Source organism: Lissotriton helveticus, chromosome 3_1 (genome assembly GCF_964261635.1).
Source record: "Lissotriton helveticus chromosome 3_1, aLisHel1.1, whole genome shotgun sequence".
Classification (NCBI taxonomy): Eukaryota; Metazoa; Chordata; class Amphibia; order Caudata; family Salamandridae; genus Lissotriton; species Lissotriton helveticus.
The window spans coordinates 987,950,123-987,969,555 of NC_136061.1; the positions used below are offsets into that span (position 1 = coordinate 987,950,123).

The 19,433-nt window shown below is 43.0% G+C and overlaps 1 protein-coding gene across 5 annotated transcripts in view; it reads left to right on the forward strand.

Moving 5' to 3' along the window:
* The window catches only part of SLC19A1 (solute carrier family 19 member 1), a 180,279-nt gene extending 170,302 nt beyond the window's left edge, over positions 1–9,977 (forward strand). For all 5 annotated transcript variants that reach the window (XM_078681462.1, XM_078681465.1, XM_078681463.1 and 2 more), the window contains exons 5-6: positions 580–721; positions 7,968–9,977. In XM_078681462.1, the coding sequence (XP_078537588.1) occupies positions 580–721; positions 7,968–8,168 (343 nt within the window). In that variant the 3' untranslated portion in view covers positions 8,169–9,977. The remainder of the gene's footprint in view (positions 1–579; positions 722–7,967) is intronic.
* Positions 9,978–19,433: the final 9,456 nt, after the last annotated feature.

The window sequence follows — 19,433 nt, forward strand, 5'->3', positions numbered from 1 at the left end:
ATATCCCTGTTGCTGGGGGGGGGGCAGGGGGGCTGGCCTCACTGGCTTGTGAACACAAAATGGTGGCTGGGGGTGCACTGTTTTAACACACAGGTCTTAGCACAGAGCATGTTGTGGATGAGATCGTTCCTATGGATTTATTGGATACACTGCAATTTCTCAATTATCTTTGTAAGTACTTTGGAATATTGTTTGCTACCACACTATAGGACACTCCCATTACCATCCTTTCTCATGCACAGTGTTCATGCACACACATCATCCTCCTCTCTGCTCTTAACTGTTTCTCCTCAAAGACGACCTTTGAGTACTAGGATGCTCAATGGTGTGTTATTGTGTTTGTGTGTAGTAGATGTGCGTACATAGTATTTGGTGAAAGAGGTCATGGAGCAGGGAGGTTGGGTTAAGCACAATACACACAATCTTAGTGAACAGGACTCTATGAATATCTGCGTTTATTATATAGTTTGTGCTGATCCCTGGTATTTGTGTGTAGCGATGTGTGCAGCTGTTGTCCGGCTCATTGTGGAAAAGACATTTTCATCACTTTTTTATTCACAATCTATCTGGCTGTTGCAGTTTCCAGATTGCCACTTCTTTGTCCAAGGAGCTGTGCGCACTTGTGTTTGGGATTAACACTTTCTTGGCCACCATCCTGAAGACCATCATTACTATCATCATCGCAGACAAGAGGGGTCTGGCTCTATCTGTTCATCCTCAGGTGGGTATCCGACAGCAAATAGTTTCTCTTTCCTGCATGCAGTGTTTATCACAGGCTTCTCAGTGAAAGTATTTCCCCTGATTTCCCCTGATTTAAAAAATAAAAAGTTAGTACAAAAATTCAGCTATTCAACTCTATATTTAATTTATTTCCATCTTTATCCATTCCATTCTTGAACATTTAAGCAATATCGGGTGCATAAATGCAGTTGCAGTGTACGTGCACTGCTTCACACACAAGATTACAGATTCTTTTTTATAACATTGAAAAACATTAAATGCAGTCGCACATTTATCGATCTCAGGTATCAAATTAAATATTGAAAATAATGTTAAGCATCACATTTGTGTAACCTATCATGGGTTACATGCATTAACTAAAAAAAGAACAAAGCTGTGATTTCACATTTTGGTTACAAAATATCATAGTCCAATAATTAATTCCAGTCAGTGCATCCACTGGCTGCGGCATTAAATTAATCTCTCGATATAGATTATGAAGCTTCTATTTTCTCCCTTGTCTAGAATAAGCTCTCATACTTTTTAATTGCAAGTGAATACAAATAAGTTAAAATTTAAATAATTTAAGTCCAGTGCCATCTTAAATCTACATATATTTGTTGCAGTATTCTATACATTTTAGCCAAAAATAGTATTGTTCTCAATCTTTCCTTTCATTTATTTTAAAGTGTTACCTATGAGGTTATTTTGAAAACCATATTATATTTTCATAAGATATATATGAAATTACTACATTTACAAATGGGAGAGGTGTAGTGCAGCGGCCAGAGCGGCTGAATCCGGAGCATGGGGCTCACAGTGTGATCCCCGGCTCTGGCAGCAGGTCAGTCCAGTACCCTGTGACTCTAGGCAATAGTTCCCTTAATCTCGGCCCCCATTGCCTTGAGACCCCTAGGGATGATTTGTTCACGCTTTACAAATACCAGATACAGATACATACAAAAAAGGGTAATGTACAAAGCATAATAACATTTTAATTCCTCACATTTAAAAAAAAGTCAAATACCAATTGGTGTTCCTTAATTACTTTATTGTTTGAATTGTATTTTTAACGTTACTTTGTCAGGGATATTACAGATGAATTTGTATACTCTCTAGTCTTTTTTCATGAAGCTTGTGTATTGTAAACTGTAAAGATCAACAATGTATGCTAAGTTGTAATATGCAAAATGATTGATTCCGAAATATCCACTTTGCAATGTGTAAACTTAGCATTTTTCAAGTTATGATTTTTAACGTGGTCGGTAATGGATGTTACTCCTGCCATAGAGCTGTTGCAGTTCACAAAGTTTATACTTAAAAGGTGCGCACCTTAATACTGGCACTCTCTGTGCATAAAACGTAGTTGTTAAGTAGGGTGACATGTATGAGTTATTATTAATATCTAAACTTTGGGGGCAACTTCCCAATGATTGGATCTTTATTGCTTTATTATATCTAAATGCTTGTACATTTGCAAATGATCATGAAGCACTTTGCTAAGAGATTTTTTAATAATTCTGTTTATGCGATTGTAAATGAATTTTTGGAAGATTGAGACCTGCAACTATATTTTTGTCTTTACTAAAAGTTGGAAAATGAAAGACAACAGGCAGATAGGTGCTGGTCCTTGTGACAGTTAGGCTAATGCGGTGCCTCGGAATGCAGTGCAGTGATTTGGAGAAATCAGTTGTTTTTTTCCTGTTCTCCTTCTTTGTTATAGTCCGGAAACCGCCAAGTACTCACAGTTCGTGAAAAGATTTGGGAAGTCCATAGCCTTTGTACTTTGTGTATTTTTCTGACAGCTCCACAGTACCTTCGTCCCACAAAATGTTCTGACGGCTCCACAGTACTTTCTTCCCACAAAATGTTCAGCCAGGATCCTCTGGGACTGAGGCATAAGTGTGTTTAGAGTATCTTGAAGGTAATAACCCTTTTGACACTTATATAGAATTTCAACCAACCAGAAAAGACAAGTTGAGCCCCTTTTTCACTTCACTGCTTTCTGGGATCCTTTTGGACCTCCCCCGGTGGAGCACAGAAGAACAGCACCAGTATTCCTTCCATTACAGTTCAGTTAAGGGAATTACTTATGAAGCAGCAGCAGCACTGAGAACTTGGAAGGTAGCAAGGCAGAACATGTCAAACAGAAGAAACGCTTTTAAAAAAGAACAGCCAATTGTGATTCCTTGACCTACCCCACCTGTACAGAGACACACGCAAGACATTGTGGTGCAGATCAGATCTCGTATCAGTACTTAAGCCGAAATCATGCACCACAATTTCAGAGCCTGGCTTCTAAATATTAACAATGTGGCCACTTGAACTTACCATCAGAATGCATAGACATGTTAAAATAGGAAAAACCGCATGCACCAGTTCCTCTTGTGCTTTGTTGGGGAAACAATTATCAAGCCCATGATATGCCTAAAAAGAGACCACTCTGCCTTATCACCTCACCTCTGTTTGACTAATCCCAGTGGCAGGTCACCTATCTGTTAAGTCATATACATGCCCCTGCCCTGGGTGCCAACTGTACTGAAGTCTGGATCCCTAATGCTGATTTTTGTTATCATAGGCAGACATGGATCATGTGTGTTTGCTATGACAGAGGGCTGTCTCTCGATTGCATTGTTGTTGGACCAGGAGGGACGCCAAACGCCACCCTCCTTGTGGTGGAAGGCTACTGCCTTCACCAGGAGATAAGCAGCACGAGCGCGGTGGTGGCAGCATACCATGTAGTGATCCATTTTAACCTGTGTCGCTGGAGTGAGGCCTACAGGCTCACGCCCCTTTTAAGTTCTGCTGCGGCGTGCTTAACTCACCCTTGGCCTACATCGGGTTGGTGTGAAGTGCACGTTGCGCAACGGTGGTGTATCTGCGCTGTGTGTATGTGTACTTGGGATGGGTGCAGTACAGTATACTGCAGTGCTAAGCAGTGGGTGCATGGTGAATGCATGTACTGGAGTTATATGTGCCTATTAGTGGTACAGCGCCTGAAGGATGTAGTGCTGTGCAGTGCCTGCATGATAAATGTATATGCTGGATATATGTGTTCCTATGAGTGGTATAGTACATGGGGATACAGAACTGTGCAGTGTGTGTATGCGTGCACTAGGTGTTTGTTTGCCTGTGAATTATGCAATACATGGAGGGCCCTGAATTCTATTTTGGGATAGAAGCTTTGGAGACACTCCTGCTGTGACAGACTGCTTTTTAAGGGGAAGAAAGAGCACAGGAGTAGGCACTTCAAAAGAAGCAGATTCCCAACACAAAAAAGTTCAAAGGCTCGGTCCCTAAATCACAATTGGTGTCTGGAAATGGTCTATAAGAAGGGAAGTTTGAGACTCCAAAAATTGTCATCTGTTAAGCAGTCAGATGACCTGTGTGAGAAGGGGAAGCTCGGCAAGACTTCTACCTGCGACCAGGACTGGGGCCCAATGCCCGCTAGTCTCTGATGGATGAGGGGATATTGCCCAGGGAATCCAAAACTACCTGCCCTGGAGCACCAGAGCCTGCTTGCTAAGGCCAGTGTGCCGTTTTAGGGAGGGGAGAGTGTTGGACGGAGCGAGTGCCAGTGGATTATCCTTTTGAGTGGGCTCCCTGTGCGAGATGTGAGGAAATGGCTTTGTATCGATAGTCTTTGCCTGAGTGAAGACCAAAATCGGCGACCCCTGTGTTCCAGAAGAGAGCTGGCGTGAAATCAGGACACATGTATATTAGTGAGACGGTGACCCCAAAAGCTACTTGGCACTGCACTAGAAAAGACAGCCTTGCGGTAAGGGCTAGAGCTTTCTGCCGTAGTCTACCAGCGACTCCATATGCCAGGAAGGGTTGCCGTGGAGAACTTCACTGTGCTGATCAGGTCTGCGCCCAAGGAATGAAGTTTGTCCCCCACCCACTGGAGAAGTGAGGGCACCATTGCAGCACCTGTGCACTTTCACCCAGACAAGGAACCCAAGACCGGATCGTTGTAGCTACCCCCACATCGGGAGCTGAAGAAACACCCTACAGGAGGCGTTGCAGAATGCCTTTGATTGCTTCAGAGTGCGTCTGCAAGTGAGTGAGTCTGCACCCGGTGGGTGCAGCCGCCTGTTCTCGGTGCGGCGGAATTATCTGAACTTGGCTACAGCTGCTGTATGCGCCCGTAGATGTGGTGCATTCAGGAATTCAGAAACCTTGGCACCTGCCCGTGCGTTTTAGACTGGTTTCAGGCCTGTCAGCCTTGGGGGAACTTGCTGCTAGTAGCGCTGCAGCACTTGAACACTGTTGACCTCAACTTCAAGTCAAAATGGACTCCTCAGACGCTGACTGCTGCTGGGGCATACTCTGGATTGTATTAGTAGTGAATGGTGAATAAGGCGGGAGTGGCACAGGTAATTGTCAAAGATACATTAGAGCCCCGCCCTAAAGGGGGATTGTGTAGTTGTTTGTGAAGGTCATATTTTTAATTATGTGGCTAGCAGTAGAAATAAAATAGTATTTTTTCATGAAAAAGAGAAATTGGTGGAACAATGACTAGTTACTGTTACTGTTGCTGAGTTTGTTTTGAGTTGTGAGCCCATGTTCACTATGCTGTAGCCACACCTTCCACCAAGGCAACCTGAGACTGCTCGGCCACGCAACCCTGAGAGTCAAGTGAAGTAGGGGTACTTGGTCTAGTTACTCAGGATCCATAGTAATTTGGACCCTGGGACATCAGGAGTGAAAGGCCTCAACCTCCATGTTTGTGCCCAATAACTTTGTGTGGCCCATTGCGCCCTGAAAGGGGGTGGGTCTAATATAAAGGATTTCATAGAATGCAGTAGAAACTTAATTCCTCCATTAGAAAGCCATATCTCCCATGAAAGGCTTGCTGCCTTTGTGAGCTACCCCAGCCATATGCTGCTTCCAGCAACTGGCCACCACCGGTTCTGACCTCCACCTTGTGTGGGAGAATCGGCAGGAAACAAAACCAAGAGAGGATGGGAGGTGTGCCCACCTTTGCAAACCCCCCCCCCCTCTGGTGGGGGAGGAGAGGTGAAGCACAACTCTCAGTCCCCGCCATCTTGCAGATGGGGGGGACCCAGTCAACCAGAGAGAGGCATATGCCCCCCTCCCACTGGAGGGTGGCATACCTATTATTTACCCACCCCAAAGGAAGGGAGCCATTGGTCCCAACCGTTACTTACATATAACACGCCTAAATCTAGTATTTAGGGGCAACCCTGAACCTTGCCTCCTCAGACAAGAACCGACCAGAAGAGGAGAAGACGAAGAACCAAAGAAGCCGTGCTGAACTAAGAAGAGGAAGATGTCCACTGATCCCAATTACAGACTTCAGTTTAGCTGTAACTTGGTCCACCAGTCACACTTCTACCATAGCTCTATAGTTTGGGCATTCATGCCTGCCAAGAAGCAGAAGTTCGGCAAACTGGTATGAAAACGTTGTTTTGAATGTTTTCCTCAATAATGCCCGTGCTTAAGAGAGAAGGGCAGTGCTTTTCAGCTTATACAAAGCATGTGATATACAGCAGCTCAAGCAGAAAATGGAAAAACCTCCGTGCCAAACACTAGATGATACGAAAGTGCAAAGCACGTGAATCTACAGCACGGTAAGCTGCCAACTGATAGTTACAGGAAAGCTGCTTTGTGTCTGTTTGTATATTCTTGTGTGTGAGAATACTGCCTTTACATGGAAAAGGGAAAACAAAAAAGGGATGGATAGAATGACTTGAGCCACTGGATATTTCTCTGGGCTACATTCCAGTCCATCTATATTTTTGCTACTTGTAGCACTACAGACGAGGACTGACCTAATGCAACTTAGCATTGGTCCTGCTCCAAAACGAACAGTCAAGACCGAACTTCTAAGTCAGGTCCCCTTTAACAGGAATTCAGCTGCAAGACTATTTCATCCTTGTTCAGCCTCATCAGTTTAGTGCAACTTGAGTTCTCTGGTACAGTGAGCTACTACTACCCTTGTCTGGGCATGCCCATTGCTCTTGGGTCATCTGACTAAGAAAAACAAGTGATTGGTGAAATACTTAAATTAATCATATCCACTGGTAAATACTGTTGTTAGCAGCAGCTTTTAAAAAAGTAGTTAAAGTGTTTAAAAAGGAAACTGAATTCTAGTTTAGGCAGTGGAACATGAAGCCCAGAATTATTTAAATAGTGTCAATAAATAAGAAGTGGATGAATGTACTGGGCATTGTTGTAATGATCTAATTTGGACTGATTAAATAGGAGTCAGAATTGTGGCTACATTTTCTACGGTCATTGCATCCTAGATCACGCAGATACGATGTGCCCACCGGGATCAAGAGCATAATCACCACTATTTTCACCCATCCACGTAAACAGCAGATTGATGCCAACTCTTAGGTCAAGAAAAGAGATCTTCTGACAGCTGTTCATGAATCATTAAAAAGTTGATCTAATCTGACTACAAGTCCCCACCTCTAAAGAAGGATCACACATACGCCCACACACCAAATTCTCCTTTTTTACTCAATTGCTACGAGATGACTTTTGTCTCCCCGCACCCTTTCATTTTAAGAGAGACCAGCTTCTTTAAAAGTGGCTGAAATGTAACCTTTCCTGAACGTCTGATGAAGCATATAAGACCAGAAAGTGCAGCGTTTAATACAATTATTTATTTTATGAATAAGCACTTACTACACACCCATGTTCACTCCCCGTTACCCCATTTCACTCTCCCGCTTTCTTAATTACCCTGCTGTTCCCCCGACCCTCTTCCCACACCATCTTTTGTTGCAACTCCCCTGTCCATCTCATCTCGTAGTTCCGCTTTCTCACCTTCAAAGAACCTGGGTTCAAGATTAATTATTGACGCTCTCGGTGGTGACGTGCATAAAAGTAATTAGAGTGGTTTTCTGTTGTAAAAAAATTTAGAAAGCACCGTTCAGGTTTAATGCCAGATTATGTAAATGTAGGCCTTTATGGCTTGTCAAACGGAGAGGCTGTCTTCTCCCTCAAGATCACAATCCCAGTTGAGTGAAACACTTCTCCTCACCCCATGCTTTTCCCCGCCAGGACTATTTTTTACAGTCTCTCGCTGTACTTGATCAGTGGTGGTGCATTAGAAGAGGACTAAATCGTATTGTGAAATGTTGGAGATGCTGCATACTCATTTTGGCATGAATTGGCATCACCGCCAAGCAATTTGTGGCGCTTGACAAGCTTTTGTGTAACCTGAAAAAAATGGGAAGGGACCTGATTGTGTTTTTTTTCTTTCCTTCTAGTTTTATGTATATTTTGCATACTTCACATTTCTGGCAGTTGTATTCCTGGGAGCATCGTTTTATGTGATTTTTAGATATAAACGTCAAGCGATGCAAGCTAGAAATCTGCAGGACCAATTGGAGTCTTCTAAGGAGCTGTGCAGTCCAGTGGCAGAGACACCAACCGAGAAATGCTCCAAGAAGGAACTTCCTCTTGCTTGATGTTGCCTTCTTGTTCTCAGATGGGGCTGATCAAGCAGAGACCAGGAAGCAAGTGTACCTGTTGGGCAAAGGAATGCCGATTCTGATGCCGGAGATCCAGAAGCCAGTGAAACCCACTTGGCAAAGTCTCCTCCCGGATGGAGATCAAACAGTCACGGCCACAGGCTGGAGATATCCAGCCCTCACACAAAAGATCTGTCGCGACCAACTGGGCAGAAGCTGTGCTTGAAAAAAGAGCCGTCTGTCAGACAGATCCACCAGCAGAATCTAGCTGTTTAGTGATATTTAGCAGCTAGTAACATGAGCTTCTTCACACTGGAGACATTGATGCAGAAAATTGTATCCAAGACACTCTTGATTTCTATAGTAGTGACGACTAGGTGAATAAGGCAAGTGTTTCCTATCTGCAGGTTGTGAGTGGTACTCACTACTAGCACATTGTCAGTTATGAGAAGCAGTAATGACACACATAATAAGGGCTGCTGTAATTTTATTGAGACTGTACCATAGAACAAAGTCTATGCAAGATTTCTCTTTTGTTTATTGATCCAATGCTGGGTGCAGATAGATGTAGTGTCTCCTCTGCCCTTGTTTGTTTTCTTGTGCAACGATATACCACTGTAAGTGGTGTCTGCTTATTAAAGTGGATAACTGTACTGCAGGGGTACTGTATCTGATGTACAGCTTGAGCACTTATACACTGTAGGAACGGTATATTCACTGTATGGTAGGAATTGTTTATACACTGCTGTTGATGGGATTTGTTTAAATCGCTGGGCATAGTGTTTAATAGTACATTAAGACCTCTCCATACAATGCAGGGGGCAGAAACTACAGTTCTGGAAAACATAAATAATAATGAATAAAGTTTTCTTTGTTACACTAGGTTAATGAAAGTTATTCAGCTACATCAGTTGACGCGGCAGCCTAGCGGCAGTCCTAGGTTCAGGTAGAGTATTGTAACACATTTCATTTTGGAGCCGAAAAACAATCGCCTGCATATTTCATTGTATGCAAAGCATCAGGAAGCCTGGGCACTGATCTGTCTTGACTGCTCTTCTCACCCTGCCTTATGTGATTATGTTCTGTGGGAGGTGTGGATTCTACTAGATCAGTCTTCCCAAAACTGTGGGTCGCCAATGATTGGTGGGTCGCAAAATTCCAAGCAATAAATAATGACGCCTTAAACTAAGTTGATCATGTCACATTTGCTGCGCTTCAAATGCAGAGGTCAAATGTAAGACTTTTTCTTCTGACAAATTGCTGCTTATGATTTTAACATGGTGATTTGGTGTTTACAAACACCTCGCCCTTTGCAGTCTGAGAATCAAAAGTAAAGCGAATTATGTCACATTCTTGCTTGGGTACAGGGCGTGTGACAGGAGGGGCTGTAGGATGTCATTTTTGTAACACAATAAATACTTGTAAATGAACTGTTCACACTCAGCTTCCAGAAAAGCGAAATGAGGCACATGTTTTGTAATTCTGAAGTGTTATGGAAAAAGATATTAATAGGATCAAAACAATCAAGCCACTTGGTGATCCACAAAGTTAGTTGCAATTTCAATGTAAAATGTTCTGTCTGTAAATGACAGTGAGCTTACCACACAATGCTTAATTATAAAAAAAAAAGAAAGCCTGCCTCATGTCCATTAAAGCTAGATGGGTCGCAAAAGTTTGTTTTTCTAACAATTGGGTCGCGGTTCTGAAAAAGATTGCTAAGCACTATACTAGATGGCTACCCTTACTACTGTGCCAGCTACATCCGCTTGTACAGTACAAATAAAAATGTGCTATGTTGAACCCACATTCCGTCTCACATCTTTCTATATGCCCAATGCTATCGAGAATCTTATGTGTAAAAAGATATTTCCATGTTGGAAGCACAGTTCTGGATAGACGATCAAGTTATGGAAAAAAAATATTCTCTATTTCAGATACCTCCTGAAATTTCACAGCTACAAGTTCTCTGATAACTTTCTACCCGGTTTGAAGTCCGATCTTTTATGTTGATAAGCGCGGAATAAATAACATTTAATGTACAGTGAGCTGTATCTCTACACTGTGGACTACAGTAGGCATTGGGGACACTGGGGACGGATAAGTACTCTAGAGATGATGTCTATTAGGTTTGGTTGAAAATGATCTCTAAGAGTAAAATCTAACTTTAATGAGAAAGGATTCCGTATTTGTTAGCCCCTGCACATTTTTTTTTTACAGATTATTGATTGGCAAGTTGCCTAAATCTTAGTTTCCTGGCATCGCGAACAAAGAACCATACCAAGAGGAAATTTATCAACAAAACTATAAATGTTTTTGCTTTACTCTTAAAGTTGAGCTGATAGGCCACATTTCTCATGACCAATGAGAGTTTATCCCACCCTCTGACTCACATAACTGAGTAGTTACAGAAATATAGCAATTCATAATTGATGTACTGCTTGAAGATTCTCTAAGTTACCCTACAGAGATTCAGCGATCTGATGGTGAGAATAATGTCTTTGGTGGAAAATATCCTCTTAAATATTTCCATAACAGCCAAACGTTGTTACCGTGCGCAGAACTGGAAATCATGTAAACAGTAGCACATTGTCTGCAATATTTTTGAGAAGCTGTGTGGTAATTGTGCATATCTTGCATGATCGGACTGCAAGAGGCGAGCCTGATGGGTCAGTGTGTGGGCCGGTTTTTGAGGTTTGTTGTCCTGTTTTAATGTCTGGTGAGCTGGTGTTTACTATTGATTTCACTGATATTATCACGAATATTGCCTACAGCAGGCACACATGCATACAGTCTTCTATGCCTCGCAAAACAACGATACAGTTCATCTTTACAAGTTCAAAACTGTGCTGTCTGCAAATATGGGGCACTTTTTTTTAGCTATCGGATGTGCTAATGGGGACCAATTTTATTTATTTGCCCATGCATTATTTCTTCCCTAGTCCAACCCTGGTACTTCGATGGTCTAAGAATGGCTAAATGCTGGTATGTGTCAGATGAGGTAAAGTGAGTTTCCCAGTAAGGATCCATAACCGTGCATAGAGGCCATGTAAGACATTTTAGGTGAAGTATTTTCTGCGGTATTACACCAGGAGAACCAGTCGAAGAATTTCAGAATACCATTTGAAATGATAAAACAGTTGTGATTCAGCTCTTGGAGGGGAAACAGCCACAACAACGCGGCGTTTTTCACACATACACTTTAGTGTGTGGAAAATGTAAGTTGTGCTTCTTTCATCTCTTTCCAGACTTGGGTATTTTCACTTTTTACTGCTTTTGTATTTATGAAAGTCATCTGGACTAGATCGATCATAAATTCTACAGCGCCTTCTGACTGAAGATGTTGCCCCTAAAAATCATTTTTTGTTTAAAGTCTAAAGCGCTTTTTTGCTTTTCCCTAAAGTGAACTTTCTTGAAGTCCTGTAAAGTCACAGAATCCCACCTAGTCACTCTAACCAGACTAACTATTGCTTACTGGAAAATGGGAATATTTGCAGAAAGAGATGGGTTTTTAAAAGTAGTCTGAATGAGTCTGACCCAGACCCACTAACCTTAGAAGACCAATGCCAGATACAGTATTTATTCTGTTCTGTATAGGTAGATGGCTCTACAAGAGAGGTTGCTAAGGGGTTGAAACCGGATTGATTCTACCCCCACTTTACCAACCTTTCCAAGCCCCATGTCAGATGCCCAGACACTAACTCTCATAGCGTACAAGTCTACCTCTGAGAGCAATATGTAGTAAACGCAGAATAAAGTGTTACTTTAGGGGCCCCTTTAGCACACACTCATACCTCATGACCGGTTCTAAATATGTTACACAATGTGGGAGTGAAGTTGTGGCCACCATTGTGTAGTAAACGTACTGGAAAAGGTATTCACAGAACACAAGGATCGACCACACCAGTGGCGTGCCGCCTGCGAGCCCCCCCTCCCTCCAATATCTGGCCCATTACAAACTTTGAATAACAAATCACAGTCAAAGCATTTCATCGAACACAAGACTGTTTTAAAGCGCAGAGAGGTTTCTTGTGGTTTACTGTAAAGACAGAGGTCTTTTACACTATAATAAGGATTAAAATTAACGTTCCTTACCTCAACCCTACTGGCGCTGGAGGTGAAAACGGACCCACCCTCGCATACCCACTTTTCTGAGGAAGCAGAACGGACTTGTCAAACACTGCCTCCACTTAAGGTTTTCCAAGGGCTGGATAGCAAACTTTGTCCCAGCCCTGCCGCCCTCCGTAAATCTTTGCTGTGTTAAGAAACCAACTTCATTTTGGCCAGCACCTTAAAAAGGAAAAAGTTGGGTCCCTGGAACCGAGGGGGGGAGGGAACCTGAAAGCGCGCTATGCGCACGCTGCCTGCCTCGGGGGACAGGAGATGTGCACGCGTACGTAGTGTACATCTCCTGTCCATCGCTTGTCCACGTGTGCCACCCCTGTCTCCCGTTGGGACAGAAAGCGGCAACAATAGAGTCTTGCAAGGCGAAGCAGCGCATGGCCTGCTTTCGCTAGCGAGACCTAAAAAGGAGGCTTGGAGGGGGTCTCTTCCACCCCTCAACCTCTCCTCCCCCCCCCCCAAACTGAAAACTCTTACCCGGAAAACGTTTTTCTGTGCTTCTTGCACTTCGTGCGATGAGCCTCCCTAACAACGTTATTATGTACATGCGTTTACCTACTGCATTTTCAACAAATATAGAAAAACTACCACTTAACACAGTGTTGGAAAAAGGAGAATTCCGTCCACAGAATGCTAAGAAACACTGCGAGTATATATTTTTACTATGCAAATTGTTTGTTAGGCTTTTAAAAAAATATATTTATAGTTTTTATCGAAATATTCAGCCCTGCAGTCTGTATGGGTGTGGTTGGATTGGGGGCTGGAGGGCGGAGGGTCGCACAGGGAAGGGTTATTATAACCAAGGAGGGCGCAAGGGAACATGTAAGGAATTGGGGAAGAGATCTGAGAAAACCTTTACCATGAAAATGCCATTATCATGAATAGTTATTCAATGAAAATCGTTGTAAAGGTATGCGTGGTAAAAGCATTTTCGTGGTAAAGGATATGCATGGTAATGGTATTCGTGTTGTAACGCATGCGTGGAAAAGGCATACGTTGCAACAGAATGTGTTGTAACGTCTTACAACCCTCTTGGAGTAGAAATGGCACTGGATCTGGTTTGGACTAGCTATATAATGTGACAATATGTTGAAGTGTGGCATCAGTTAGAGATGTCGAAATATGATAGAAGATTTGTTGGGGGTACATATACTTCCCAATAATATGCTGCAAGAATATGAATACCTTTTAAGTTGCAAGAATATAAGATGCTGTTTCATGTTGAGCTTCCTGTACCGTAGTATACCTAATGAGTGGGAGTAATTTCAAGGTACCACGAATGCTTAAGGACATTTGTCGTGTGAAACACCCTCCATGATGAGGCTACCGATTTAATGCAAGGAAGTAATGTAAGGCCATTAACTATTCATTGCGGTTAATGTCTTCTAATATCTTACAAATAATTCCTAAACTTCTCAAGACATTATTAAATACTTGATTAACCCTTGTCCATTAAAGACCGAGATATTACACATGTTGTTATATATAGATAGATAGATAGATATAGATATATTCTGAGGTTTTATCCATATATGTTTGAAACGCCCTTTAATCCTTGAAGTACAAAGTAGTGGTGTCCTTGCAATATCTGGTTTGCTTCCAATTACGTTACCATTTATATAGGATGTTCCTGATAATGAAATCAGCTATTATATGGATAATAACATGTACTGTATAGGGCTATTGCTTTTTGCCAAAATATGGCTATTATACGACAACAGCACATGCTATCTGTAGAAAGTAAATATTTTATCATTGTTTACACAGAAGCAAAAACCATCTAGGTAGAGTTCATGTTTACTGGCCCTTTTCTGTTCTCAACCAATGGTTACCTTTCTACTAGGGGTGGGCCATAAAACTGCTCAGCGTTGTTCATCAGTGTAGTTGGTGGCAGTACCACAAATGGGTAAAAATTGTCCTATCAAGCGGTTCCTTATTTTCACTGATATGCATCCTGATCAATTCCCTTTGCCTGAGTGTACCAGGTCCTCCTTTTCTCACACAAAGTACACTCCAAGCAGCTTTCTAGCCTTTCCTGTATTCTTTCCTGTATATTTTTCTGTAAATATTTTAACCATGGCAATCTGTATGCTACAATACTAGATATTTGCATTCGCTAAAGCAGGCTACAGCTGTTGACTTGTAAAAGTATGGCCTTTTGTATTTGGATAATATCCACCAATTTCATGTCTAGATGGCCCCATCTTGCCGAAGATGTTGAAATTTAAGTTGCACAGGAAGAAGAAAGAAAGTGTTTTTCGGAGATTTGTGATTGGACGCAGTATCTAACTTTAAAAAAAATTAGATTTCTGTCAAAGTACCTTGCAAGCAAGACAATACACCAATACAACTATAAATCTAGGCAGGGTTAATAAATTTCCCCTTTTCGCTGTCGCTAGCATATCCTGGGATAGCTATACCAATGACAGTGCACAGTTGTTACATATGTTTCCACTTCCTGAGGTCTCGGTGTGTCATTTGTCACCCATGATCTTGGGTATGTGCCCAATATGTTACTGGTGTTTCCTCTTTGCGTTTTCCTTGCCAGTGTAATCAACCAAACCCTTCTTTTTTGTCCCCCTTCAGATACATATCATGTGTTTCTCCCCTCTAGGTTGTCATTGCAGGAGTGAAGCAATACATGTACATCAGGGGCCGCATTACAGACCGGGCGCTTTTTTATTATTTGCACTGGGTGCAGCATTTAAAAGGTGCGCTTGGGGCAAACGATGAAAGTGCACCCTATTATGATGAATGCTCTTCCCCTTCAGAGCGGCTGCTTTATAGCTGCTCTGTGTTTTCACAATGCAGACAGCAGCCCACCTGCACATTTAACGGGGATTTGCGACACTGACTGCGCCTGCCTGCAAGGGGACGTCTGGGGGGGGTCCATGGGACCCACTTTTCCCCCTGCCAGAGGGCCGCTCTCAGTGGGCGCACTCACAGTGCGCCACCTTCTAGTTTCTTTGCCTCTGCTCCCGTGTCAGTAATACGGCGTGGGCGCAGAGACAAAGGGATTCCCTCTTTTGCATTCGGGTACGCCCCCTTGCAAATGAGGAAATGCCTAGTGAAGATGGCACTGACACTTTATGTGCACTAGCGCTATTAGTATTAAAGAAGGGCTGCACATGCATCACTGCCCCTTCTGTAATATCAAAGTGCCCTAGAAGTGTGCAAAGCTGGCACAAACGCCTGTTGCGCCCTGGGGCACTTTCTATAATACGGTCCCTAGTATGTTTCAACCTTGTGCTTTCTCTAAAGGGTCCCCTCTTTCTCATCAGTCCTAGTTTCCGCAGTCTTTTCGAGGAGGCCTGGTCCCTGGTGTATCAGTAAGCTCCTGCACCATAGCAGCCCAAATTGTCAAATCTTCCTGCAACATATCAACGTGTCTAACCTTTCTTATATGGGAATCTGCAGCTTAACCATTCTAACATCTCTCCTACCTACACTGCCATGGGTGGTGATCTAGAGCTCAACCAGTGGATTGCTATGCGACATTTAGCCAATGTCGTTCCTAGTGTAAAAAACTTGGTATGCATGCGCTTTGTCTTACCTCTCTCCGTTATATGGTTAATGAGATGTGTTTTCGGTTTATAACCACTCTTAACAGAGTGTCCTATATTTCGTGCAATCTCTAATAAGTAGATCTGATCGGGCAGTGTCAGGGCCTGTTTAGGAATGCCACATCGATCCGAAGTGTCGGGGTAAATTTTGTGCTCTTAGCCGGGTGGGACAAGTCATTTGCCCGTAATTGTACTGTACCAATTAAGTTTGCATTTGTAGATACTCGTGGAACCTACCCACATACCCGCTTCCATTCTTTGTCATTGAGATCACCCTCGACATGTGTGCCTTTTCTCATAAGCCCATAAGGTTGAAGCTGGCTTTACAGATCCCAGCATTTGATATCAATTCGAAAGTTTAACTACATTTCCCATATATAGAAAACAGTGCCGAACAAGTATGGCAGGCGTCCCAGGAGACCCCTTCCCCCTCATCAGCAATTCTGATGGTATTTCTCCTTCTTGAGGGACGCTAGCCGCTTTTTTCCCACCAGTATCCCTTGTCTAACCAATGTAATGGAATGTTTCAGCTGTCATTCCATATAATACCTTTCCATGTCAGGGACTTCCAATCCACCTTTTTCCCATTCAGGTTTTAGTGTGTCCAACCTCATTCTACTTCGTTTACCTGCCCACTCTATCTCTACCAGCAATTGATTGAGGACCACAAAAACATGATTAGGAATAGGATATGTGGATCCCTGCTGGATACATAAGCATCTGGGGAGAAGTACCATTTTTTGCCACTGCCACTCTCTCCATTACTGAAAGCAAGATTGTATTCCAAAATGTCAGAGGATTGCAGACCATTTATCACTTGTCCCTTATTCAGTCTATGGCTGGCCTCATCTAATGTAATACGGATGCCCAAGTTCCTAAAGTCACCTGTGATCGAAGGTATATTCATCTTTGGTCGATCTGCTGTGCTCGGGCCACCAAACCTTCCCATTGGAAAGAGCTTTCACTTGTTGCAGTTTATATATAGCCCAGAGACCTCCCAGACTTTTTTCAGGACTTGGAACAGAATCCGTACCTATTATATGGTTTATCTAAGGTACACCAATGTGTCTTTTGCATGCAAGGACACCACATACCTAGTCGTCCCTATATATCCCTCCTAACTGGAGCACCTCCCACAGTCGGCAGGCTAATGGTTCCATCGCTAAGGCAAACCGTAACGGTGACAGGGGACAGCCCTGTCGTTTCCCACACTCCACTTCAAACCATTCCAATACCTACCGCCCCATAGGGGCTCTAGCTTGCAGCTGTGCATACAGCAGTTTAACCCATTTGGTATGTATGTTCCAGGACCACTCTTTGTAACATAACCCACATGTATGAGTCAAATGCTCATTCAGTCAGAATATCTTTATTCGACTTATTCAAAGTCATACAAAGAAACAAATACAATTAAAACATGACATAAGAAACATGATTAAATTTCCTAACATCTAAAAAACATCATACCCAGTATACATTATAAATACTATTTACACAGTTTAAAAAGGATACATTTATATTAAAAAACAATACACATAATCTCATTAAGATAGGAAATCTTTTAGACCGGAGATTGTCCAACAGCTTTCGCCCTAGAAGCTGCGACTAAAAAGTTTGCTAATCTAAACGTTGTGCATGGGTTTGTCATGAGCTGTAAATAGAGCAGTGCCGGGCGCACCTGTGTGAACCCTGCTTCTTTAAATAAAGGGAGCAAATATTTTTTCCTCTGCTCGTGATATAGGCTACAAAACATGACGAAGTGCATTGTATCCTGCACGGAGAAATTGTCGCAACTGCAAGGGGCGGCTAGTTCTGGCTTCTGCCATCCCTTAAAAGAACCTAGGTGGAAATGAATAAGATTAAACCTAAGTTTAGTTAATAAAAACCTATGGTAAGGGATTGTTACAAAGCGAAGGTAAGGTGCCAAATTAGGAGTGCTAACCAATAGGTAGTGAGCCCTAACTGCTGGTTTCTGCAGCTCAGATACCTCGCGGCAGGCTTCCTTCCCTTCTTTGAATGCCTTTTTTATGAAGGCTATGTCTTGGGCCCTAATATTCTCTGGACAGAGGAACAAATCTGGGCGACCCAAATCTTTGAATGATTTACTTAAGTAAGCCAACCATGGGATTTTACTATAATTATCCATTGATTGGACATCCCTCAAAATTTTATGGTTCAGTGGGAGATCAACATTTAACCACATTTTAAGCCACATGATCAATGGTGCTACACTCAATGAGTCCGACAAATATGGCAGGCCAACCTCCTTGTGAATAGAATAAGTTGGGGTTGACTGGGGCACAGAAAGGAGAGATCTTATGAATCTATTTTCTGCCCTCTGAATGGGGTCAAGATTAACATACCCCCACAGAGGAGATCCATATGAGGCAATGGCAACGGGTTTACTCTTGTAGATCTTCAGCAACGCTTCCATGGGCCTGGCACCCAGCTTGCCAGAAAAACCCAAGAGTGCAGAAGCAGATCTAGTGACTGCCAGCCTTTTTGCACTTATCTGTGGACCCCAGGTACCTTTTTGGTCGAACAAAACTCCCAGGTAAGGGAATGTGGTTACTTCCGAAACAGGGATCCCACTACAAAAAAAAGATTTGTGACTTCTCTTCGTACGCTCTCTGCCCATGACCATTGTATGCGATTTGGACGCATTGACCTTAAGGTCCAGATTTTCCATAAAAGAGCCAAAAGAGTTAAGAAGGACCTGTAGCCCATTACCCGTGCGGGCGATCAGCACGGCGTCATCCGCGTACAGGAGTGCCGGGATATGGTCATCTCCTACACGTGGGACATCCGTGCTCAAGCCTCTCAGGTAAGCCCCCAGGCCGTTAATATAGATGATGAAAAGCGTGGGTGCCAGGATGCAACCTTGCCGTACCCCTTTCAAAGATTTAAATAGAGGGGTACGCCTACCGTTGTTAGAAACTCGTACGGATGCAAAAAGCTCCTGATGCAGTTTGGCCATAAACATAACCAGGGCTTCATCAATACCTAAATCCAGGAGGATCGACCATAGTTTGGACCTGTTAACGAGATCAAAGGCCGAGGAGAGGTCCATGAATGCCAGATACACTGAACCCTCCTTAGCCAACGTGTACTTAGAGGTGAGTAGATACAGATTAATGCATTGCTCTATTGTACCTTTACTCTCTCTGAAACCATATTGTAGTTCACACAAACCACCGCACCCCTCCACATTCTCCCTCAGTCTTGATAAGAGGACTCTCCCCAAAATCTTTACGGTAGAGTCCAAAAGGGATATAGGCCTGTAGAATGCTGGATCGTCCCGCTGCCCTTTATTTTTGTAAATGGGGACGATGGTAGATGTAGCCCATGATGCAGGAGCTGAGTTATCATTGACAGCATTAAACACGTTGGACAACACCCTCGACCACATTTTAGGTGAAAACATGAAAAAGTCGGCCGGAACTCCATCGGGGCCAGGTGCCTTGTGTTTAGTGGTTTCCGCGAGTGCCTTTTCTACTTCTTGGGGGCTAAAAACAATTGGATGTACAGGCCCATTGGGCAATAAGCGCCTGTCGATATGCTCATCAACTAAGTCACCCCA